A 26,193-nucleotide genomic window follows, 5' to 3' on the forward strand; every position below is an offset into this window, starting at 1 on the left:
CTGTGACCTGTATTGTTGTGTAAGCATGCTAATGTTAGCACACTTTGGTTAACTCATAACTTCACATTGCACATAACTTGACATGGAATGACCGAGATCTAAACACTTACTTGACATCCAAATAATCAGTGAGTATTATTCTTCTTTTCTCTAGTCCTTGACTAAAACAGCTTTATATACAAGGCCTTCCCGTCCATGTAAACACAGCTCAGACAACAACACAGCAAGCAGGACTCATGCTTCTCATTCATTGTAGACAGTCATGACTCAGAGAGACATTTACAGAGGATATACTTCTGTTGTATTTATGTGTAAAATATTCTTCCATTAAAGTAATGAAGTGGATAAAAGAAACCAGACAATAAGGTCAACCCCATGTCACAACTGTCCAATATGCAAAAGGCACAAAGTCAATAGCCACTTATTCCAGGCTCAGCACCAGCCGGGCAGCAATCACTTGGGTTTTTCTCCTGCAAATGACAACACAGCACATTATGTTGACCACCACGACTTGGCAAAATAAATGGGCTTCATAGACATGGAGAGTGAAATGCCCCCCAACCCCACCCCTCACCTTTTCACTGAGTGCCAGCTGACACGCAACAAATGAAGGGGCCACATCACAAACACTCAGCACTCGTTTTAATATTCCCCGTGTCGGATCTGCTATGTTTTTCTTAAGTTGAACTTTCTTTTAAAAGTGAGTGTGCATGCTGCTGAGTCAGTTGCATGTGTTTGTATTTTAGCTTGGCACTACAAAGACTTGAACTAAAACAGACACACACACAAAAGAAAAGCAATCCACCTTCCTGCCCTCTGTATATTATTACACTGAAATAAAAGAATTGTAGCATGATTGGAATAATAATCAAAAACTACAAATGTTTACTTTAATAATGTGCTACTACTTATAATGGCATATATCTGCACACGCAAGTCAGACATGTCTGCCTTTGCATGCAAAACTGGACAATGTATTTCAATATTTCAATTCTATTCATTGTTATTTTGCCTGAAACAACACCAATAAACAAACTAAAAGTCTACAGTGTATATGTATTATGTAATGGAGAGACTATGTGGCTCCCTGATTTCATTGGTAACATATGAGAGCAGATAGGACCCTGTCAGTTGCATCACCGTGTTTACTCACACAGTTTACTGTGAGTATTCTGAGGCTCGGACTGTTCATTCCTTCCAAGGGTCATTTTTAGCTGTCAGTCGTGCACTTAACACAGTTAGGATGGTCATATATTTAAACTACGCTCTGCTGTTTGCATACTTGACTTTGCCTGGAATGTTACTTGGAGATTTGGCTTTCAGATGTCCGAGCTGCACCGCTGAGCGTCAAGCAGCTTGCCCCAAAGTCACAGCACTATGTACAGAGATCGTGAGGGAGCCGGTCTGCGGCTGCTGCCCGGTGTGCGCCAGGCAAGAAGGCGAGCTCTGCGGGGTCTACTCCCCGAGGTGCTCAGGCGGCCTGAGGTGCTACCCGAGTGTGGAGAATGACTTTCCTTTGCAGCAGCTCATACATGGTTTAGGACGATGTGGACAGAAAGTGGATTTGGATGTCACAACTGTTCTGGATGCTACAAATGGTGAGTTCTTTAAGAAAACGCACTGACAAGGATGTAAATAATAATGGATCCCATGCATGTCTATGTGTTTTGTGAATGGGGGAGTCGGGTATGAACCCACATAGAATGTTGCCATTTTCAGGAGGACAAAAAAAAAAACACTCAGACAAAGCAACCAGAAAAAAAGGTAACAAATCTGTGGTTTCACTTAAGAGCACCATTATGTACGAATTTGGTTTGGTGCACTTTGGTGCCCATCGAAGATCTCTAAATCCAACTGCACTAAAACAGTGCTGTTATCGCTTCCCATCGAAAACAGTGTTCATTTGTTGACAAGCAGAGGGGTGATGTTGAAACCAAATACCAAATGACATGGCACAGTAATATTACAGGACTCTGTAAGCATCTACAGCTTGTTGTTGCGACAACTTTTTGTCGCGAGATGGATTCACTTATTTATTTGTAAGTCTGAGCAATAACTTGGTTTAGATGACTTTCTCCGGGTAAAGCAACTAAGCGTACTGTAAGACAACAATAATACAGCCTAATGTTAAGCTGCAATATCTTAAGAATAATATCGGCATGGATGTCGGCTTCCTGGCTACATCCGTCACCGTCCTCTTCCATCTCTTAACCTCAGCCTTCGTATCAAACAGAACAGAGACGGACAAACTGGCTAGTGCCATCAAGACACGAATGCACTTCTTGCGAGAGAATCACGGCCCGCTGCCAAACTGTCATAGAGCTATAAGCAGGAGAACAGGGCGCTATGTGGACTGGGGAAATATACTATTGTCAATATGTCAATACTATCGTTGAAAGTTTTAGTAATATTATATTGACTTTGAAACTCCTAATTTAAGGTTGAAAAGTGACTTATTGTGTCTTTAACTGATTAGTGATATTGACTAAAGCGTTGGAAAAGTCCCACCAGAGTTCATGGATGCCAAAAGGCTTTGGTGTTCTGAACATTTCCAGGAAGTTTAGTTATTTTACTTTTGAAACACTCAATAGACCCTGCACTCCCATTACTCAGGAGGCCAGACACAACACACAAATGAAAGCTAAACATGAAACATGAGATTAGCATGACTCCTAAACATGTCACCTGATTGCTAGATCTTTAATTTGACCACTGTTAGCAAACATGTTCTAAAATACAACACTATAAGTTGATACAGTACTTTGGCAAACTTGATGTTAAAGGTTAATGTAAAAAAACTTGTGGGACACCGGTGGACTAGTGGTTAGTTTGAGTGCCCCATGTTAAGAGGCTAAAGTCCTAAACCCAAGTTTTGGCTCCAACCTGTGGCGTCTTTGCTGCATGTCATTCCCCAGTCTCTCTCACTGATTTCTCACACTATTCCCTTTCTTTTCCATGTAACGAAGGCATAAAAAGTCAATTCAAGTAAATTTGGATTTAAGCTCGAGGTCTTGACTAGTATTGGTTAAAAATATAAGTCCAGGCACACTAAAAGGTATTTTACTCACTCACAAGGGTTTTCAGTCCCATTAAAATGGTTTTGAAACTTTTTGTTACATGACTCACAATCATGGGATGCAGTGTCAAAGTACTGCTTTGACCCTTCCCTCTGTTTTTGACAGTAACAAGAAAAGAGTCCAGCTTTTTCCCAGTAATCTACTAAATATTTGCAAATTGTCCCAGGAACAAACATGTATTGTCAGGGACTAGCTGTTGTTTTCTGGTTGTTTCTTAGAGGTACAGTGTTAGTCTACAGTAAAGAACCAGCTTTAATGTACTGTATATCATTATTTATAGAGTTGGTCCTCTGCCAATGATATATAACTTTAATTTAACAGTATTCATCACAAATGACACATTTAGATTCCTATTCTGCAAGTGTGCCAGCATCCCCCAGCCTGCTAGTTTTGACCTGCCATCATATCAAGGCACGATACTTGAAATAAATACCTTAAAGAGTTCATGGAAAAGCTGCGCACTTAGTCAAAACAACTTTTTTTTTTACTGCAGGACTCTTTCTATGTCATCAAATCCACTTCAACATCAAACATTTTCTGTCAAAATAACTACCAGAAAGATATATCCCAGAAATCCTGGAGGGACATACAAACGTCAGCCTCTCTTCTCCCACATTATGGTTATTAGGGACAAACGGTCACTATTGATTCCTGAAAATGAATGTTGACATATGCAATGTGTTTGGCAGGCAGTGGCAGTCCCACATCTGTGAGCGCAAACAAGCAGGATCCCCTCAACGAACCCGTAACATGTCTGTAACCTGCGTATCCTCAAAGCTCTCCTATTGGGAGCGTCTTATTTTGATAGGCTATTTTTATGGTGCTTAAGGGAAGTGGTTTAGTACACATATACAAAACAAAAACGTAATTCAACGTAGCAACTCAAAGGAGCTGTAAAAATGAAAGATGCACGTCACAGACAGCCTTCAGAAGGGTGTCGTAAATCTCCATTAAATTAAGGACATCCTAATTCTCTATCAAGTAGTATTATACAATAGTATTATGCAACTTGAGTGAACTTTCAGAAAAACGTATTTAAGTAGTTCTTGACTGAAATATTACCATATAGAAATATTATAATAGAAGCTGCAGATATCGTCTTGTGCTGTGAAGTCTTGGAGGTTTTGTTGATATCTTTCAGTAAAGAACAAACCCAGCTCCAGTTCTTCTGCTTTAGCTGAGCATGATGGACTTTTCTGCACTCTCTGCTGTGATTTACTCGTCTCTAGTGTTCAAACCACTTAGACCCCATGAAGGAAAAATCTGAAAATGAGCATCAGATCAGTCTGCGGTTTGCCCCGAGTTCACTGTGTTATGCTTGGCTTTCTAAGCATGAGCGACTGCTGGCTATCAGATGTCAACATCTGTCTCCTTCTTACCCATTAAAATTCACATTTCGGGGGCTTTTTTCTGTAGCTGGTGGAGATTATATTTTCACTCCTAAATAGCCACACTGTGGTGCACATGAAAGAGGACAGAGGGTTGCATTTTAAGGTCATTTGTTATGGCTATTTGGTGTAAGCCAGAGTTCAAGTGGTTCGTTCTCACCTGCAGAACCAAACTGCATGGCCGAATAAACAGTTTAAAGTTTGAATAATCCACTCCAGGTTTCTGTGAGCACACATCTCCTGACAATTTACAAGCTTTTATACTGCTTGTTTCAATAATGCTCTAATAGGCCTTCTATACAAAGCAGAATCTTATCAGGTAGAAAGTCTCTAAAAAGTTGTAATAATCAGTGCCAAGAAAATAAGTAATTTACCATTTACGATTGTGTGAACTTGTATCAGGCGACGCTTGTGAGCTGGTTCAGGCAGTCAACTCGAGCCTACTGACTGCTTATTTGGATGTCACATAAGTGTCTTTAGATCACGGTCTTTCCATGTAAATTTATGTTCAATATGAAGCTATGAGTTAACCAAAGTGTGCTAACATTAGCCTGCTAACACAACAATGCAGGACAAAGGCAATTGCAGCTCGAGCAAAGGACAATTTTGTCCTCTGCTTGTACTTAATAGTGCTTAATATGGAGTGTTAATACTTCACATCAGCTTTGCCATCAATTAATGTATTTAACTTTATAATCAACTTTTCCAGATGTCTTAAATCCAAAATTTAGAAAATAAATTGCAAACCTTCCTTTGTTAACTCAGTTAACCTATTTTTACTCTAGAAGTTGAATGTCTTGTATGAAAAGGTCTCAATGCAGCAGTGAAGCTGTTAACATGTATGGGAATAATACAACATTTTATGTACACATGTAACAAAAGAAAAGAACCCTGTCATGGTTTACTCTGTTAGTTGGTTTGATCCTTGTTTTGTTAGTTATCTTTTCTAGTGTTAATGTTTCCTAGTTTGGTCTTTAGTGTTTCCTGTTTATTTTGTAATTTCTTATCCTTGTGTTTCTTTGTTTTAGTGGTTATTGTTATATTCTTGAGATATCTGTCCTCAGTGTTTCGTGTCCTGCCTCTGTGTGTTTTACCTCCAGTGTTGATTGCCCTCATTGTCTTCACCTGTGTCATTAGTCTCACCTGTGTCTGATTACCACTGTGTCTATTTAGTCTCGGGGTTTCTTCCCTTCTGTGTCAGATCAATGAGCCTCATTCACCAACAGTGCGTATGCACAAATATATGCTTAAACTGTGTGTACGAACGTTTGAAGCACAAATCTGGGATTCTTCAATATATTCTTAATATACTTACTTCCACTTGGGACATGGGGAAGTCATAAAGTAGGAAGGGCCACTGCAGCCGGGGTATGATGCCATACTGAAAGCACAAGACTTTAAACCTCCCGAGCAGTTGGCTGTGCTCGATTGCCTTGAGCCATGTGTTCAGCTGGGCTTTGGTGTTAGTGAGATTGCCACTGTCCTTTAAGGAGCTGTCATACTGCTTTCCGAGATCCCTTGATCTTGGATTGTTGGGATCACAGAGCCTTGGATGCTGAAGATGTTTCCTGTTAGCTTCCCCTTCAAGATACTGAGGCTCCTTGACTTTTCCGGTTTAAACTGCAGGCGTGACCATGTCGCCATCTTTTCCAGTGCGCTCAGGATCCACTGTGTCCCCTGCATAGATGGAGTCATCACCGTCACGTTGTCCATGAAACCTCGACAAGCTGGGTGTCTCGTGTCGTTGTCTGCTTTTGGGCCTCTGCACTGCATTCCTCCTGCCTTTAGCAACAGATTCATCGGCCCTGCCGAACAGGGCCACGGAAACCATGCATCCTGCCATGATGCCCTTCTCGAACCTTTGCCATTTGGTGGTGACGCTTCCCACTGTGAACCTCATCCGCAGCGCATCCATGTGTGCCATTACCAGCGCTACCTCTGATGGAACTCGGTAGTGATCCAGTGCCTTTCGGATCAGCTGGTGTGGGACGCTTGGGTAGGCTTTGGCGAGGTCCAGCCAAACGACAGAAAGTGTGTTGTTGTTACTCTTGGTTTCATTGATGAGCTGGCTAATCACTGCTGTATGCTCCAGGCAGCTGGAATATCCTGGTACTCCTCCTTTTTGGACACTGGGATCGATGAACTCATTGGCAAGCAGGTATGTTGTTAGCCTTTTGGTGATGATGGACCAGAAGATTTTCCCCTCTACGTCCAGAAGGGAAATCTCCCGGAACTGGTCGAGTCTTGTGGAATTTACCTCTTTTGGCACAAAGTAGCCCTCAGTGAGAGTCCAGAGCCCAGGTTCCAGCTTCCTCTTCCACAGTGTCTGTAGGAGCTTTGAGAGCCTCTTCAGCAGCAGTGGGCAGCATTTGTACATTTATAGGTGGTGCCTGATGGTCCTGGGGCTGATCCCACCAGTGCTTTTGTCACCACTGCCCTCACTTCATCCATGGTGAAGTCAGCCATGTTAAGAGGTGTGTAGTGTAAGATTCGGTAGTTGGAAAGGACATTCACCCAGAGGAATACCTCTGGAGGAGTCTCTGTGTGCAGCCGCCACACTGTTTTCTATTTCCTCCTTTGCACATGACAGGGTCCCACCCTTGGGCTTTCCTAGTCGGTCTGCTGTGAATTGGAAAGGGTTGTTAAAGAAGGCTTTCCTCTTTTGGCGCTTCTTCCTCTGCTTCTCCCGTGTGGTCTCAGCTCTCTGCAGCTGGATCAGCCTTTTCCGCGTCTCTGTGCTGATCTCATCCAGGGCAGCTCTTTCCTCGTCACTTGCTTCCCGCCACCTTCTCTTGAGTGTCTTTAATTCTTCTCGCAGCTCTTTGATCTGCCGCTGTCTCCTGCTTGGCCCTGCTGGTGGCCCTGGAAGTCTTGCCTTCTTTCGCGCCAAAGGTGTCGTGGCACGCCTTGTACACAACTTCAACCATGGTCTTGAATATATTCTAAGAGTAGGTAAGACCATCAAGTGCGGCAGAAAGTGGAAGCCCCAGCAAGCCGTGACAGAAGCAGAATCCCACTGGAATCAAAAACAGGAAATTGTGGGCGTGGTATGCCAGGGACACCTGGGCCTTGGACACTACAGCGAGAAGAGGTAGAGCAGGGCTGATGCCAGAGCTAGAAGAGGCCTCATGGTGTAAAGAATCCGTGAAGAAGCAGAAGAGGAGCGCCAGGTGAAAGCGATCGGACTTGCCTCTCAGGGTCGATGGACGCAATGGGACCAGGCACAGGAGCGACCGCTCTCTTGGAAGGAACTGTGGCAGACCGACCAAGGGAAGTTGAGCTTTCTCCTGCGCTCTGTGGCTGACCTGCTGCCAACCCCAAGAAACCTGAAGATCTGGGACAGAGAGGAAGCCTCATCTTGCAACCAATGTGGAGCAGCGTCCTGTACACTGAACCACATCCTGACTGGTTGTCCAAAGGCATTGGCAGGGCGGTACAGATGGAGGCACGACAAGGTCCTCACGGAAATCGCCAAATGGGTGGAACAGCAGCGAGTCAAAGCCAACAACAAGCAACTGCCCAAAGCCATAACTTTTGTGAGGAAAGGAGACAAGGCCAAGACCAACACGGTGGCCAAGAACCCACCCTCTACCTTGCAACGAGCCTCCGACTTGGAGTTGAGAGTGGACCTGAAGAGGAAGCTTGTCTTCCCACAGGACATGGCAGTGACCTCCCTCCGACCAGATATGGTCCTGCTATCCAGGAGAATGAAAACCATCATAGTTGCTGAGCTCACGGTGCCCTGGGAAGAGAGGCTAGCCACGTCCCACCATCTGAAAAAAGCCAAATACCAAGACCTGGTCGACGAAGCTGTTTTAAAGGGGTGGCATGCAACCAGCTACCCCATTGAAGTTGACTGCCGCGGGTTCCCAGCAAAATCGGTGCGCTACTTCCTCCAGAGGGTGGGCCTGGAGCCCAAACAGCTGAAGAAAGCCACCAGGGACATAGCTCCAGCAGCCGAGTCCAGCTCAAGATGGCTGTGGGTGAAGAGAGCCCACAGTTGGAACCCTTCTGCAGGTGAAGGCTAGTCAGTCTTCGCTGCCCCACTCAGGCGAGGTGTTCAGGTTAAGGGGCGAAACACCTGAGACCCCTGCTGAAGATGCGGAAGGGTTACAGGTTACAACAATGTGGATGCTCCATCCAAGAAATGCCATCTCGGAAGAAGCTCTGTATCACCATAGTTAAGAGTGTAGTTCCTACAGTTGCCGCTTGTGGCAAAGCATCTCTGATGTTTACTTCACCTTACTTGAATTTGTTCTTACTGTGCGAACAAAAATAGAACTTCCTCAGAGCATGCGTACAAACAAATGATTGACCAGCTTTCTCAGAAAATGTTAACATACACTCTTTAACTAAATGCATGACATACTAAAAATACATTCTGTAAAAAAAAAAAAAGTTATATAAATATATATATTTAATTTTTTTTTTAAAAGACAAGCATTAAAAATGTTAATTAACATTGACTAAATGTATTAAATAACCATGAAATGTTCGCCTTATCATCATTTTAATTTAAAATATTAAATCTAATTATCGATCTCTCCCACTAATATTGCCATGAAAGATCGTATCTGTCAACAAAACCATCTGATTAATCTGAGAATATTTAAGAGCATGCAGGGAACATACATGATTATGATTTACGTCTAAGAAAGTGTAAAGATCAAGCCTTGCTGAAAGAAATAGCAGCCGGTGCCTTCAGAAGAGAGCGCATCAGACCGTCAAAACATGTTTGAAGAGTGTGACGAACATGACCGATCAGCTGATTACGACTCCCAATGCACATACTGCTGCAACGGCATCTAAGCCCCCAGACTCTTTTTAGCCTTTTGGGGCCATCTCCTAAAAACTTCTACGTGTCTCCACCTCACCACTCTCATCCTGATACACCAATCGGATGTCCTTTTATATGGAGAGATGGGGGTGTGGTAGTGTGCTGATTGCTGATTGCAGGCTGCGGGCACGCGCCTGACGATTTAGAGTGATTCTGATTCACGAACATACGCAAGTTAGTGAAAACAAAATTGGCTGGTACGAACGTGTCATGAATCTGACGGTGATTTTGCGTATGCACTTATTTTATGTGCAGAGTAAGAACATTTCTATGCATTTATTAGTGAATGAGGCCCAATGTTGTTTGTTAGATGTCTTCATATGTTTGAGTTTCTTCCTGTGATTCCTTGTGATTTTTTTTACCCTTTGTGGTTTTTTCAGTTAGACATTTTGTATTTGGTTTTAATTCATTTTTTGTTTGCCTTTACATTTAAAATAAATTGTTTTCTTTCCCTGCAATTGGGTCCAGCTTCCTGTATTTCACGCATGACAAACCCCTTTTCAGAACATTGTTGCACCTTACTTGTTCTTCTCAGTCTGTCTTCTTTTTCTCATGTTGGCGAGGTCCAAGACTGGCCGTGTAGCCCTGCAGGTGATCTCCCTGCTGAGACATGCTCCTGCTCCTACTCCCTCACTTGCTCTCTCAGCTCTTTAATTTATTTCTGTAGATGTGTTTGCAGGAAAAGGTGAAGCCTTGAGAGATCACTTTGGGTGGGAGCTGCATGTTGGTGCCTGCTATTCTGAGAAATCTCCTCCTGAGGTGTTAATAGGAAGCCTGCCTCTGCCTTTATGATCTCAGAACAGGTCATGTTGAGATGTTACATTTTGTATTTTAAGATTTCAACAATAATGAGACAGAAGTTATTACCCAAACAGGCTAAGTACATTTACTAAGTTCAATACATGACTACAATTTGAAGTACTTGTACATTAAATCGACGTGCAAAATTGGATTTTAGCCACACTACTCAACAAATAACATTTAAAAATATGTATTTAAAATTGTATTTATAACCAACACAGTGTGGCTCAAATACTATAGTGTCCCTGGGTGAGACACTTAACCCCAAATTGATCCTGCTGCTTTGTCCGTGGTGTATGAATGGGATTAGTTAATACTGATGGAAACTTTACATAACAACCTCTGCCATCAGTGTGTGATTGTGTAGGAGTGACCTGTGGTGTAAAAGGGCTTTGAGTAGTCAGAAGACTGGAAAAGTGCTCTACAAGCTCAAGTCCATTTACCATTACATATAGTAATCACATTCAGAGAAAACACCAATTAAAACAAATCGAACTGGGAACCGAGTGTGCCCTAAGAAAAAAGCATTTCTTAAAGTATGATGAATGAAAAGTATATTTTGGTAGACATCTCTGTAGGGAAACACTGATAATTCAAATATGTTCCATCTACTCCACATTGGTAATGCATTACTTTTACAGATTTACATTTACAATAAAAAACAGTCGATTGATTATAATACTCGGGTCAGTCCACCAACTTGTACTGTTACAACTTGGCACACATTGCAAACTTGTTATGAAGTTTTTATGAAGTCAGCTCAGTTGAAGTTAATTGCTAGAGCTAAATAGAAAAGAAAACTGAGGGAAAGGACTTTGTTGACTTGTTGCAGGTCAGATAAATATGTAGTCATTTGTTATAGACTAGTCAAGGAATCACATACGAGAAGAAAAAAAACGTTATGATCACACAAAGAATAACGCAGACGTTTGTTTTCTGCACTACAACACCGGAGGGCCACTTGAAATGATGTATCAGCGAGCATCGTGGTTATAGTGTTATAAGATCAAATTCAACTTGACCTTAAAGTGCACTATTGTCTTTTAAGTCTGACAAACAGTCTCAGAGCGCCAATTGGAAACAGTTTTCTCTTTAAAGTACAAAGGCAGCGTCATTTGGTTAGGATGACACACTCGGCCACATGAAGCAGAGCAGCACCAAGAGTTGAAAGAGAGAACTAACCGTAAAAGGTTTGAAGAGGACCTCTGGCTACGCAAAACCTTCTTCATTATTCAATTCCTTTTTGTCCGTTTGCCAGCTGTAAAGTGTTTGAAGTGGCCGAGCCTTGAGAGGAACCATTTACAGTGACAATGGTTTTGAAGTACTGTTGGGCCACTCTGGCCTGTGGAGGCACACACAGCCTCACTGTATATGATAACAGAGCAAATATATGAACTCCAAGCAACTCTGGAAAGACATTACTCACTCTGTGCCATGAGAGAGTTGTGAAAGCATTGCTCAAAGGCAATACTCAAAGCCAACACTCCCAACAGCTCGAGACAGGTAGTTTCTATGGCACTGAAGACAGAATCAACAACACAGTATTTAGATGACAGCTGTTGGCTAACGATGTGTTGTTTTTTCTCCCTGGAACATGCTGTCATGAGTTCCTATAAGTGTCTATAGAAACAAGTCCTTCACACAACTGTAGAAATAAATTAGAACATAAATAAAGGCATCTTTATACCTTTATAGCATGCCTATGGTTGCCACTCGGTTAACTGTCCTGCTGCATTTAGAAAATATACTGTTACCTCTCTCTTCACTGTTACCTGTTGTCTCTATCAGTGTGTTTGCATGGACTATTGTATGCTGGTTAAGAGCCTTACCCCGGTTTTGATATTATTTGGGATATCTTTTACATGCACGCAGACTAACCTGGTTATTCATATCCCTGTATACATGATAATTACTTGTATCCCCGTTTCCAATTTCTGCTTCTTATTTTGGCAGTAAGATTCTATGTGTCTCCCTGTAGGCTCAGCATCCCGTTGCACTTGAGAAGCCGACCACCATCCGCTGCAGTGTCCAGCGGACAGTGGCCAAGTATCACGTCCAAGATTTTGTAAAATTTGAAAGTTGCCGGATCAGAGACACTTCTTTTGTTCGTATTTTTGACCATAGTCATGTTTCTTCAGTCCAGAAGTAAGATGCCCTTGGTGCCCCCGCCATGTTTGTTTTGTTTACAAGTCACTTGGCTGAGGCCGTGCCTGTGCAGGTAGTTGGCAACTGTCAGAAACTGGGGTAAGAAGTATAAATGCCACAGTGTACCGTTTTCTTTAATGTCCTGCAGGTAGCAAAATCAGTTATCTCATAAGGACTTATCCCTGTTTCTGATCGGGATATGATGTTTACATGCACAAACACAATGAATGACTCTTCAAGGGATCCAAATGCTAAATAGTTGGTGCTAAAGCACCCAGCTTAGAGGCTCATTTGCCTTTAAAAAATCACATTTTCATATTTTCCTTTATTATTATTTTTTGTTCAAGGTATTTTTATTGGTATTTTAACATAAAAAAAAAAAAAGCCCAATGGTTTTCTCCATTCTGTCATGAGTGGTGCGGCAAGCGAGGAGTCTTTGGATCAACCGTTGCCCAGCACACCACATGTTTGCCTGTTGGAGACAAATCCATTCTCCCAGCTGGACTCACAAAGGGAGAATTTGGGTTAGCACACTTTAGCACACAAGAAGAACTGGAAAAAACAAGCACACCAAGCTACAAGCACTGTATTGAATATATGACTGTTACATCTTCATATGAACTGATGTTTGCCAAACTGAAAGACTCTTTGTACAAATATAATGACATGTTTGGAGGCTTCCTTAGATCTGTGGTCGAGACCAGTGGATAGAAATGTACTTTTGAAAGTCTTACATATCAAATGGTGTGCTGAGGGGAGGGACAGGTGATGTGTCCTGTTTCTGCCTTTTTGTTTTTTGTATTGTGTAGTTTGTTACTGGGAGACCAGCCAAAAAAAAGCTTTGTATGTAACTGTACCAAAATGATAATGGAAAACAACAACACAAATGCGTAAATCACAAATTACAACTATGACCAATGGTCAAAATTCACATCATTTTAAAGAAGTGCTAATGTTAAAGTTAATTTAAAAATGTAGTGTTGGCTGGTCACCCTAAGTACTCCAACATAATGTTTGCTTGGCTCACTTCTCTCTCTTTTCTGACTCTTTCTTGAGGGCATGTTTGTTTTCTGCAAAATCTACAAACCAGGACTTTTCCCAATCTCTATTATGATCCAGTGTCCCCATGCACAACCCTAAATGAAAAACAAGTAAAACAAGGTTAAAGATGAGGACATCAACAAATCAAACTTTCTCAAATAATTGGTAAAAATGTACACCTGGCAAAGTATGCACAGAAATGCACACACACACACACACACACACACACACACACACACACACACACACACACACACACACACACACACACACACACACACACACACACAGAAACATTTCAGACATGTGTAAGGAGCTTGCAGGATTCACAGGGGGGCCTTTCCCTCTCAGGTGTGATTTACAACCTCAGTGTAAGGCTGCTGTTTTTACAGCGCTAATTACAGACACACACACTCTCTCACTTAGAAACACACACACACACACACACACATACAAGCAGCCTCAGGCAGGCTGGTAAGCTACCAATGAAAAGTCCTTACTCAGCATAAAAACGCCTTATCAAGAAGAACTTCACAAGTCTGGACTCAGCAGCAATGACTAGCTAGTCGAGCTCAGGTCTTTAACTCAGTCACTGTTTTTGTCTCAAACTGCTCCATATAGTTGTGTTTCAGTAATTAGTTGCACAAAAGATTGTTTGCTTTTATTACTGACTTTCTGTATTAATTTGTTCTCATACTTTGTCGGTATCTGTTCTGAATTAACTGGTTAGCCTGTTTGTGTTTTGTCTCTCCTGTCTTGCACAAATGATGACCATACTTTTGGTGTAACAAGCAGCAGGAAGCACACTTGGAGTGACCTCGCTGCTCAGAGGAGACCTGTGTGTAAACTGTGTGCTGAGCCCAGCATGACGGCTGGATGCAGCACTTACAGCTATTTCACAGAGAAAGATCTTAGCGGCTCTCTTCACACTGTCGCCGTGGTAATTACAGCCATTGCAACGGCTGACTGTCCAGCATAGAATTAGTGACATGAAGGTAGGAGGGACAAAGGATGCCCTGAGGACCTAGCATGACTTGATCTTCTAATTCCAGGATTACGATGACTTGTACAAGAGCCTGTTATTAGACAAAATGTTGGCTTTTAATAGCAGCTTTGTGATTAAAGAATAGATAAATGTAGATGAACGTGTGTGTGATTATATTAGAAAGCAGCGGAGATGTTAGACAGTCTTGTGTGTGCGTGTAACATCTGTCCATTAACCACATACCTAAAAGACACGACACAGATTACTTTCAAGCTCAAAGAACTGACTCAAGCACTTCAGAGAACCTCCACAGTATTGAATGTTACACTTGTGATTAAAACCAGAGAGTAAACCAAAAGGTTGAATGATCTTTGAGTAGGTTTCTTTGATCACTAAGTCTGTTTTCAAGTAGATGAAGACGCCACATTTAAAGCACAGATGCTGCAGATCAACAGTATTTCTAAGCAGGTTTGTGTGTTTGTGTTTTTTGGTTGTAGAGGTGCACGGGACCGAGAATCCGCTCACCAAAAGACCTGCCATAGATGCTTGGTTTTGGCATGAGTCGGCCAGGAAACAACACCAGAACGAGCGCAACGCTAAGATGAAGATAAATCAACCCGAGGTTTTACGGATCCCGAAAGCGCCTCAGGTCAGAACTCAAGAAATCCAACTATTATTGAGTAACGATTTAAGGCTTACTGCCATCCAATTACTTATTCTAACTACTAGCTATGACACTACACAAAGTTGTAAAACAGATGTTCTTTACGTTGTATTTATTTTCACTTCCTTGTGGCCTGTTGTTGAGCATTTCAAGAGTAAAAACAGAGATGTAAGCCAGTGAATTGAGTTGAATATTTCTTAAATAAGAAATGACTTATTCTGAGAAATAAGTACCTGACCTGGTTTTCTTTGTATGGACCCAATACTGTCCCTTCTGAAATCATGTGTGTAACTGAGTCTACATTGGCAATGTTTCACCTGCATAAAATAAGCCACAGTCTCCCGCCGTGAGGTGCTTGTGTAAACACCCAGATCAGGATGATTTTTAGGAGCAGTCTTCCTCTTATTATGAAAAAAATTTGAAGAGTGTGAAAAATGCTCTTACCCTCGTTTAACCCTTAATTAACACTAATCCTGTTACCTACAGGTGATGCGCACCCCATGTATGAAGGCTGTGGTTCTCCAAGCGGTCACCCGGGTTAGAATCCAACCTGTTGCTCCTTTCCTGCGTGTCATTCCCCACTCTCTCTTCCCCCAGTTTCAATCAATCATTATCAATCAATCGTTTGTATTCATCCAATTCATAACAAGTGTTATGAGTTTCTAACTCTATCCACTGTCCTATCTCTAAATAAAGACATAAAAAGCCCAAAACTAGTTAGGGAGTTTTAAGCTGTGAAATATACTAAAATAATGATGTCTTTCTACTTTTAGGACATTCAAGCACTTTCTCTTAGATTGTTTGGTGCATATTAAATTATGAATGTCGTACAAACAGCTTGAGCTGCATTCACACTGAGTTATCTTAGCTACAATAATTGTGCATAATGAGCGTCTTGATGATGTGAAGATTGTTTTGCAATTCACAGTGGAATGCGTGTTGGCAGTTTCAATGCAGTCTATAGATTGAAACCCTCCCGCTTCCCATTCATTAACACTCATTTCACAGATTCAAACACAAGATGTACAAAATAAAAACAGTTCCTAGTAAAGACTCAATGGGGTGACGTACAAACACAGATATTCCTTCTGTTTCATGCAAATGAGCTTGGGTCTTGGGGTGGGGGGGCTTCACATGCAGAGGCCCATATACGACTCAACCTGGCAAACAATCCTATGTGCATTTGCTAATTTTCTCCCTCACTTAACTCGCTCGCTTGCAGCAAAACAAAACAAAAATAAAACAAAACCAAAACATAAGCGGGAAAGGACAAAACAATAGTCAGGATCATTATAAGTAACAAAAGAAGGAATTCACTAAAAGGGAGTCATGCAGCTGCAGGGGGAGAACGTCAGACAGCTGGTGTCAAGCATGGATGCACCTCGTTGTGGGTGGGCATGTGAGGTCAAAAACTGTACACAAAGTGTACGTTTCTCTGTCACAGCTGAGGTCATGTCACTTTGTTAACTACCTTGATTTTGCATATATTTAGTTTTTCTTAAATTACAAATGTCCGCACGGTAATCTAGCTGAATGAAGACAATATGTCTAAATCTGTAGTAGAATAAAAGGAGGGGATTTTCATGACAGCTGTTGTAGCAGGAAACCTTGAAGAAGATCCTCAGAGTTTAAACATCTCGGTCTGTTTACTGGTCCCTGTTATTAGGTTTAAAAATAGATAATGAATCTTGAAACAACAAAGGAGTAACGTATTCAACATTGATTTTATGTAACTGCCCATCGCCAGATATACATATAAATGTCAACCTTCAAACGTACCACTATAGAATCCTTGTGGTTTCAGCGCAAAAAGAAATATGTAAGCCATATGAACTTTTATATAATATCTGCTTACTGAATCACTTCTGCTCTCCATATTCATGGTGAAGGAATCCTTTCCTTATGTTGCACACAGACCAACTATAAACCTCCATCAGGAACAGGACTACATGTACTTTTCCATCACCTTGAGGTTTGTCTGATTGGACTTTGGATTTTAGCTATTGAAACATTTTTGTTACCTCGGCGTAAAGTATCCAAAGAGAGACAGTGAATGTTGGGAAGAGAGAGAGGGAGGTGACATGCAGCAAAGGGCCGAGATCGGATTCGAACCCACGGGTTCTGTTAAGCCTCCATACATGGGGCATGCCAAATAACCGACTAGCTATCCGGCGCCACTACCTCAGCTTTTAAACTGATGCTTATGTCACAAAAGACATTTATACATCTGAAAAAGTTGAATGTTAAAAATATTACTAAAAGGAAACTGAGCATAGAAATAAAAATATATTGCATTTTCACCTGTGACAATTAACAATTGACAATTAACCGATTTAGTTCCCCTTTTCTCCAGCTTAGTTACAAAATAAAGAAATCTCTTCAAAACAAGTATGAATAAAGAAGAATTGATACAGCAACAAATAACTTTAATTTACATGTTCTGACAGAAACAATCCCGTACCTAAAATATGAGAGCAGGGAGACATCAGTTCAACTTAAGGTTGTTTGTACTTATGTGTAGGTTAATATGTTTGTTCGTTATAAAAGACTGTGTCAAAGAAATAAAGACTGAACCAGTAAGAAAGAAAGAAAGAACCAGAAAGAAAGAAAGAAAGAAAGGGTACTTTCATCCATATGTTCAGATGTCTGATAAGGTTCATGGCAGACTTCACCTCCTCCTGCCCTTCTCTCTCATCCTCATCCAACTAATCATAAGACTGGACCCCTTTGATCCCACTGGCAGCCTGATACACTCTGTGTGTGTGTGTATTAGTGTTCACTCATGTGAGCGTATACACCTGGATATATGGTCAGTGTTTGTTCACACAAAACCAGCAGGAACAATGTGCACAGTATTCTACTGTAACAACATGTGTCTGCCCAGGTCTGTGTGTTGGTGTGGGTGTGCATGTGTGTGTGGCAACGGCCACCTGCTGAGTCCAGCAGTCTATCCACTCATGTTCCACTGCAGCCAACTCACATCAATAATATTGGCTGAACTTTCTGCTTGCCTAACCACACCTCATTAAAGGTTAGCTATAAATGTGTGTATTTGTGACAGTTTTACAAGTAAAACAGAAGTATTTTATTCCTCCATTCTTTTTCTTGGGCCGAGTTTAGATTTGCCTTCAAACACAAGTCACACTTATTCATACTGTGTTTCCTGCCTCCTGATAATTTTGATAAGTTAATTGGAAAAACAGTTTTGTGGTTATGTATTTATACATCTGATTAGATAAGTTCTTAATTGTCTCTTCTTTTATCATACTGGTATAACTGTTGTTTCCCTTTCGTCCTTTCAGAGCGCCTGTCAGCAGGAGCTGGACGAAGTCTTAGAGGAGATCTCCAAAATGACCTCAGAGGATAACAGAGGCCCGCTGGAGAACCTGTACGAGCTCAAATTTCCAAACTGTGACAAACATGGACTGTACAACCTCAAACAGGTGAGCCACGGATACTGGACTTATTCATTTTACCTTTCTACCATGAACACTTCGTGATGCTGTTGGGTCCGTTCTCGATCTCTAATCATTCAAATATGGCTGCTCGATCAGTGGTCCATCTCAGTAAAACATGACAATGAAGGTTTCCCAATGGGGACATTCCTGGATGCAATGCTGCTATTGTTATTTTTAAGTAGCATTGAACTCAGGAACTGTACAAAGGAGTGTTAGCTCCACACTAAAGGGGGAAAAGTCATAGATTTACATAACAAGCTAATCTTGTCAGGTTTCCTGACCTGTTCTCACTTTCGGCTCAGTGGGTCATGGTTCCACCTAAATGGCCAAAAGCGGCTGGTGTTCAACACAGCACATCTTGGTATACCTTGTGGAGAAACCCATCGTCTATACTAAAGAAGAACTAAAGGCATCCAAACCTTTTGACGCATACAATTATGTACTCAGCGGTTATGTCTTTGGAAGATTTGTCAGATAGTTTTTTGTGTATTAATGAGACACATGCTGCCTAGCCAGCAGCAAGGACATCCAACGCAGCTACACAAGAAACGTTCTATCATTAACAAGTCAAACAACTACATACTTACAGTCAACTGCATGCCCAGACTAGTATTAACTCTTTGTTAATTATTGAATCAATTGTTTAATGTATGTAAAGAAATATCCTCAAAGGTACAGCTTCTCTGTGCTACTCTCCACTTGCTTTTGTTGTGTTTACTGTCACCAAAATGCGCACGCAACTGCTGTGATGTATATCGTAACGTCGACTCCAAATGGGTCCATACAGTGGGCGTGTGTTATGTAACCTAAGTACATAAAAATTAAGCTAAATCTTTTGCCTAAACCTAATCAAGTACATGTGGGCCTTAAACTAATCAAACTGAGACCGCTTCTTGACGTAAACCACCTGTTAATGATTGGTGTTTGTAACGCTTTCCAACAAGTTTCAATGGCTCAAATGCACAACTGTTACTGGCATGCTTTATTATCAATCTTACCACATGATTCTTGTTTTATATCAGGAGCTTGATTGAAACAATTTCATTAGAAAAGTAAATACAAGTAGGGGCAAAGTGTAAAGGCACCAAATATAAAGAAATTACAGACAATTTACAAACTTTTGGAGGGATGACTTACAAGAGGAGAGGTTAAAATACATATGGAGACCACCAGGAGAAAATGTCTTGAGGAAATAAATCCACAAGAATTCATGTTGAAGAAGCCAGTTTGCACAGTTGTAACCAACCAACCCTCTTTATGATAATCAGTGTTAATGCTCTGAGATTATGTTGTGCAATCTTACAATAAACACCAAACAAGACAGGTCCACATGATGACATCATGCCTTTAGCAATTTGTATGATGAAAAGTTGCATGAAAGCTTTCCAAATAACTCCAGTGGCCTCATTTATCAACAGTGTGTAGAAAGTGTTCTAAATTCTGTCTTTCGAATGAAATTTAGAATGTTTCTAAGTACAAAAAAATCCGTATTTATCAAACATGCGGACGGCGATCGTACAAACATCGGTAGGTAATCAGCGTTGATAAATCCCACATGTTCTTCACCAGCAGGCTCATGCATGTTCGGGGACATTTACATTCAGAAACGCCTCCACTAATCCATTTATGCTAACAACACACCTCTTTATAAACCTGAACATATTTACCTCGGCGGAATAATGCGAGAGCAAAGAAAAGAAGCTTTATAACAGAAATGGAAGTGGATGAGGTTGAATAAAAAATGGTAATAAATAAATAAAATAAGGTTAGTAACTATCGCGCTAAGTGACCCAATTAATGATTAGTCTTTTCACTTAGTCGAAGTTACTAACAAAAGAACAAATGCTGCATGAGACAAGGTGACAGGTCAGAGGAGAAAATACTTAAGATGAAGTTTGAGATTAAGCTCAGTGCAAAAAAATAAAACGCATCGCGGCACAAAAGCGAGAAGCATTTGCAGCTGAAGGATAACAGAATACTCCACAATTTCACCCAAGAATGGTGCAGTTACAGCGTCATCGGGGGCACAGCTCTCTCTGGGGAAAAATCAAACAGTGACGCTCTCACAAGAGGACAGGCTGGACCAAACAGATCAGTGCGCTCTTTTGAAAAGCCCTTACTGCGGAGCGCACGGTTCTCCAAATCATCTAATAAGGCAAAACAAGCCATAATGTAACATTTCTCCTCGTTTGAATTTCCCTCGGGATCAATAAAGTATCTATCTATCTATCTATCTATCTATCTATTTCAAACGCCTGCCACGTCGGCCTTTTTAAGGTTTTGGAACAAATTAAGTCAACACATCTGTTTCAAACTAGACAAAATCACTTATTTGGGGTTTTTAATTAAAGAAAACTCGGAACATGCATATATGTTGAGATTGATTCTGGCGTGCCGTGACACTCGTAGTTCTTTCAATGTTCTACCTCTAGATTCTGTGCGTAAGTATGCTCAGAGCTGTGCTTATATTTTCACACATTTCTCAGTAAAAGTTGATGAATCCCACTCTTTGCGAGGGAATGTTCTTATGCACACATTACGCACTGTTGATCAATGAGCCCCCAGGGGTCCTAACAGCTCCTCACTGATGTTTATGATCCTGTCCTGGGCCCCTGTCTTAAAGAGTCCCTGTGTTTAAATCTGTGTTTTTTTTTCGTCGGAGGAGCCCATGTCTAAAGATCCTGAGTAGCTCATGTGTGCCCCAGGCGCTTCCTTTGTTTAATCCTGACAGTTTTTATGTTTAAATCAATGTCTGTTTATGATTTATTATTCTTTATAAATCATGGTGAGAATGTGGCCAACATAACAATAAGATCCATAGTGCTTTGTGTAAAAAGGGGGAGGGTTTTCTTTAAGCACTGCTCCTGCTATATATTTTGTTTTGAAACAACTGGATACCATTTTAGAAAAAAGAACACTGGTCTTTTCTGTGGTCTTGTGTTTTGAGGATCTGTCCAAAATATAGGTTCAAGTTTGAGATGCAATAAAGAAAAGGGGCCATTTTGGGTGGATTAGTAGGGCCCGACCTATACGAGATTTTTGGGGCCGATACCAATATCGATGTTGGAGAGAGAAAGAAATTACACCGTGGAGAGTGATGATGCATGTTTTAATCCATATAGCGCCCTCTGCTGGTGAAAGAGAACTGCGAGTGTAATACAATGACACTTGAATGAAATGCTATTTGACTGGTGACTAAATCTAGTATTATCGACGTATATCTGCGATTTAAAGTCACTGGATATGCAGATATTATTGGCTAGCTGATAAATCAGTCGAGCTCTAGAAAATTTAAGAATTTGTCAACTTTCGCTTGCCATTACCCATAACAGATTAGCTTGGATTAGGTTGGCTTTTGATAATGTATTGTGTGCCACTGAAAATAATACATTGCTGTTTATTTATAAGTGGTCTCTATGGCAAAACCAGTGATATCAACCTTAATCAGTGATATCAGTAATGTCTGCTGTCAGTGGCAGAACACCCACTGTGACATCACTCATTAGGGTTATAGCCAACGTTTGGACACATAAGATGATCCAACCATAAAGAGTAATTCAGTGGTAGTTTTTTTATGTTTAGAATAGAAGAGAGACACTGACCACATGACCAGAAATTTAAAATAAATACAATTTGAAAGAAGCCTAATCTAAAAGCTGACGCTATAAAATGATGGAACATGTCACAGTTTTGTCATTTAAATACCTGTGTGTGAAGGTACATTTTTAATGTTGGGAATAAGTGTTTTATTTGAAACAACAACAACAACACAATAACATGTCCTTTGCACTGACATGTCGGCACTCAAACATGTGAAAGAGTACTCTGGAGTGTTTACACAGATAAGACAACTTGGGTGCATGTCAGAATCTTCTTAAAGGCTGTGTAAGTGGGTTTTAAGAACAAATTTCGTTATTTGGTGAATGACACCAATTGAGTACCTATTTCACACAGAACTGAAACACTGTTAGCCCTAACCCTGAATGAAGTTTCTGCTTGATTGGCCAATCAAATGCCTCCAAACACCATCCAAACTGTTCTTTCTTCAGACGACCTTAGACCTTAGAGAAAAGATTCCAGAAATGATACAAGAGGGACACCATATTTTTAATCATCGGGCAACTGACGTAAATCATGTGTTTGACGAGCTGTGAGTGAGAACAGGGTGAATTTGTCTTTCACACACGCTCATGCATAGTGTATCATTTTGTTCAATTCCCCTTGGATTTCCCCTCTCTTCTCTTTCACACAAACATGCGCACACACACACACACACACACACACACACACACAAATCTGTTGTATCAGCCTGGAAAAATCACCCTGAAAAAAATATATAACCTCCCCCTCACTCCCACCTGCCACCCTTTCCACAAAACTACCCCTCCTCCTTTTTATAAACTTGCACACACCCTCCTTTCCCTTAACACTTTGCCTTAGACACACATACACACACACACACAAACACACACACACAGTCAAGCACACGAGAACACACAAATGTGTGGGGAGATGTTGTCATCATGAATGAGGCAACAGCTTCTGAGCTCAAGGTTACAAGGCAATAAAACTGTTTGGCGTACTTCATGGGAAGACTTTTGTTAAGCCGAGGAACGAACCGTGGTTCCGACCGGGGGCTTGAATTTGAATCTCTGCTCATCCAAAGAAATCAGAAAGAGGAGGACAAACAAGGTCACATATCCAGTGTTTTCTTACGAGGATAGTAGAGCAGAAAAGAAGATTTGAATAGGCGCCACGGTTTCCTAAAGCAGGGCTCTCAACCACTCAGCCAATTTTCATCACTGGTCACAAACAACAGCATTGTTTCGGACTGGAGTCCTCAGTTCCCAGGGAGGAACACTGTACCTCCTCAACACTCGGCTCCCTTTTAGAGTTGTCCCTCCTTGTCGCGGGGTAATTACTGTAACTGTCACTTTTTTTGTTCTTTCTCATCGAAGGAAGAAAATGGAAAGTCTTTTCTTTCCCCCCAGCTCTTCATTCTTTTCGCTGTCCCCACCGCTGCTGCCCCGCGTGCGCGGCGTAAACTGTGTCCACTTCAATTACGACCTCATTTCTGAGTAGAGGGGGGCTCTGCGGGGGGGCTGGTCTGCTGGCATGCCTCTGTTTGTGTATGTGTGTGTGAGTGTCTGTGATGGCATGTGTGCTTGTGGGTTGTGAGTTGGGGGCATGACCTGAGGATTGGCTGTTATTGGGTGAGTGTTGTCCCACCCAAACCATGGCCCACACTCTCATCCAATGGCCCCCCGCCACCAGAAGATCCAAAAGTACAAACACACACACAGCTCAAGCTGTACGCCATGCTTCATTAATGCCCCCCCCTCCCCCTCCCCCTCCCCCCATTTCCCACTGCATCTTTACCTCTCCGTCTTTTTCCAATGTTTTCCAACTTCTAGTTTGTGTTTTTCTTCCCTCTCCCTAGTGCAACATGTCCACCCATGGCCAGCGGGGCGAGTGCTGGTGTGTTAACCCCTTGACCGGGGTCCAGATTCCAGCAACGCCCAAAGTCAGAGGGGACCCCAACTGTAACCAGTTTCACGAGGAGCTCAGGGTGATGCCCACCACAGCAACGTCAGAATAACACAGTCCAGCACATGTGACAGGATTGTGTTTCCCTCCAAACTCTGGGGAGGCTTTTCCCCTTTATATGTTTATTCTCGCAACATGAAAATAAGTCAGCGTTTTGTAAAGCATCATCTCTTTTGAATTTGCATGACTGTTAAGGTTAAAGCACAAACTAAAGTAACAAAAGAAAGATGTGGGCATTATTCACTTTTTCTTAGCTGTCAATAAATCCCATAAAAAGACAAAAAAAAAAGGGTAAAAGTATGTCTCTTAAGGCTTCCCTTTCTTTTCTATGGGACTCATAACAAAGCTAATTTCTTCTTCCTAGGATGTAAATCTTAAAAAAATAGTCTTAACATATGTTGTTTTTTATTTGGCAAAATTGCAGTGTTGTTGTTTTTTAAGCTACAATGACCATGTTTGGACAAAAAGGTTGAGCTTTAAAGAAGTCAGGGGAAAGTAAAAGCTAAAGTATCCGCTAAAGCTAGCATTAGCTTAGTGAGGCGCAATCCTAATAAGTGTTTACCTTGATATAAATGGGATGCCAATCTTAGCTGGGAAAAAGAAACTATATATATATATATTTTATAAGTTGGAAAATAAAAAGTGAACTCATTCAAATGTCTTTTCAATTACAACACACTGAAAAAAGCCCTTTTAGTTAGCTTTGCAAATTGTTATATACAAAGCTACATATACTGTACTAGCCTTCCTGCTTTTTGGTTTATTGAGATTGAGCCCTGATGCTCTCAAGTAGTTCCATAAAATCTGATTATTTGGACCAGTTTAGTCTTCCTGTTCCCACCATCAGAAAGAATGCAGGTTAACGGGAGTGTTGCTTTTACTTCACTTTTCGACCCTTTTTGCAAAAAAAAAAAGAAAAGAACAATGATTCAACAACATGGGTCATTTTTCTTACTTTACTCAAACACCCATCCCTGAGCATCACTGTGGGAAGAAATTGTACTAGTTTTTCTTGTTTTGTTACAGACACATAGGCTACTCAAGATTTAAATCCCCTTTTATTTTTATGGACTCTGTTGACAAAAATAAACAGTAAAACCTTGTGTCTCATTGAAAACCCACAATGATGGGACAAATTCAGCAAGATTAGCATTCCTTTATGTTTAGACCCCCTGACTAAAAAGTGCAAAATCCTAAATTCACTTGACTGTTTTGATCTCCACCAGCTCCTGTAAAAAAATAAAATCAAGGCCTTCAACTGTGTATTGAAGGTTTTTCACCTTTGAATGACAAACAGTGTTCAATACTCAGTGTTGAATCAAATCTGGATACTCATCCCAGATTTGGTTCTATAAATGCCAACATTAGGGTGGGGCAGAATCTCACTATGCTTAAGTCAGACAGGTCTCTAGTTGTTTTAAGCTGAGGTGTAAAACTCATAGGTGCTTCTTTATATCCTCTTTACATATCACATGTTTTTTCAGTCTAATTCCAATGTCAGTGTCATACACATTGTGTCACCTTGTTTTTATAAGTCAAACATGACAAGCAGGTAATTAGAAGTTTAATCACTGTCATACTTTTGGTTGATTACATCTTGTAGAATTCCTTGTTGCTGCATCAACTCTGCTTCCTACATTGTGAATTAATTAAATTATCTTTTGCTCTGACATTCACTGTAACAGGCTCTGGTGTTGTTTGCTGTTTTCTTTTTTGATTGACATTTTTATGACATGTCACAGTAAAAGCAAATCGTCAATTTAGCTTCAATCAGCTCCGTCAGCGCTGTTGGCTGTTGTTGTTGTTTGTCAGCAGTTTTCCCATCAGCGCTTGTCAGCTCCAAATCAGTGTCGCCAAAGAAAAATGGCACTTACGGTAACAATGGTAGAAACTGCTGCGTGGATGACTTTTCCTATTACTGCTGTGTTTGCAGACATGCATGTGTATGCGTGAGAGTGGATGTGTGTGTTTGCGTGTTTGTGAGCGTATTGCTGGGGTAACTAATGAAGTGTTGACATAAGGAGGGATCGGTTGGGGGGCTGACTTTGACAAATGTGATACTAAGTGGGTAAATGTGTCTATGAATAAACCTTACCAAGTAAGCAAATGCACGCAATTGCACAGACACACCCACAAACACGTAATTGCATGCAGGTCGTGGTTTTTAAAGCGGTACCCCCACAGATGGATCTAGGTGTATTATTCATGACGATGAATTTCCACAATAAAATGCATATTGGAAGTATTGTG

General features: G+C 41.1%; 1 protein-coding gene across 2 annotated transcripts; it reads left to right on the plus strand.

The window, feature by feature from the left end:
- Window positions 1–1,152: 1,152 nt before the first annotated feature.
- On the plus strand, window positions 1,153–26,193 carry LOC109986053 (insulin-like growth factor-binding protein 2-B). Of its 2 annotated transcripts, XM_065962495.1 has the most exons (5): window positions 1,153–1,598; window positions 14,772–14,923; window positions 15,425–15,475; window positions 18,241–18,381; window positions 23,837–26,193. In XM_065962495.1, the coding sequence occupies exons 1-5, from the start codon at window positions 1,244–1,246 to the stop codon at window positions 23,993–23,995; spliced, it is 858 nt and encodes a 285-aa protein (XP_065818567.1). In that variant the 5' UTR covers window positions 1,153–1,243; the 3' UTR covers window positions 23,996–26,193. The 2 variants fall into 2 exon arrangements, with proteins under 2 accessions (XP_065818567.1, XP_020492243.2); XM_020636587.3 differs by lacking the exon at window positions 15,425–15,475 and having other exon boundaries at window positions 1,156–1,598.

The sequence above is a fragment of the Labrus bergylta genome, chromosome 13, assembly GCF_963930695.1.
Source record: "Labrus bergylta chromosome 13, fLabBer1.1, whole genome shotgun sequence".
Lineage (NCBI taxonomy): Eukaryota > Metazoa > Chordata > Actinopteri > Labriformes > Labridae > Labrus > Labrus bergylta.

Coding starts and splice junctions, on each gene's coding strand:
- LOC109986053 (XM_065962495.1), top strand. CDS start 1,244: ATGGTCATATATTTAAACTACGCTCTGCTGTTTGCATACTTGACTTTG. Junction 1,599..14,771: donor TGTTCTGGATGCTACAAATG/GTGAGTTCTTTA, acceptor TTTTGGTTGTAG/AGGTGCACGGGACCGAGAAT. Junction 15,476..18,240: donor TTCTCCAAGCGGTCACCCGG/GTTAGAATCCAA, acceptor TCGTCCTTTCAG/AGCGCCTGTCAGCAGGAGCT.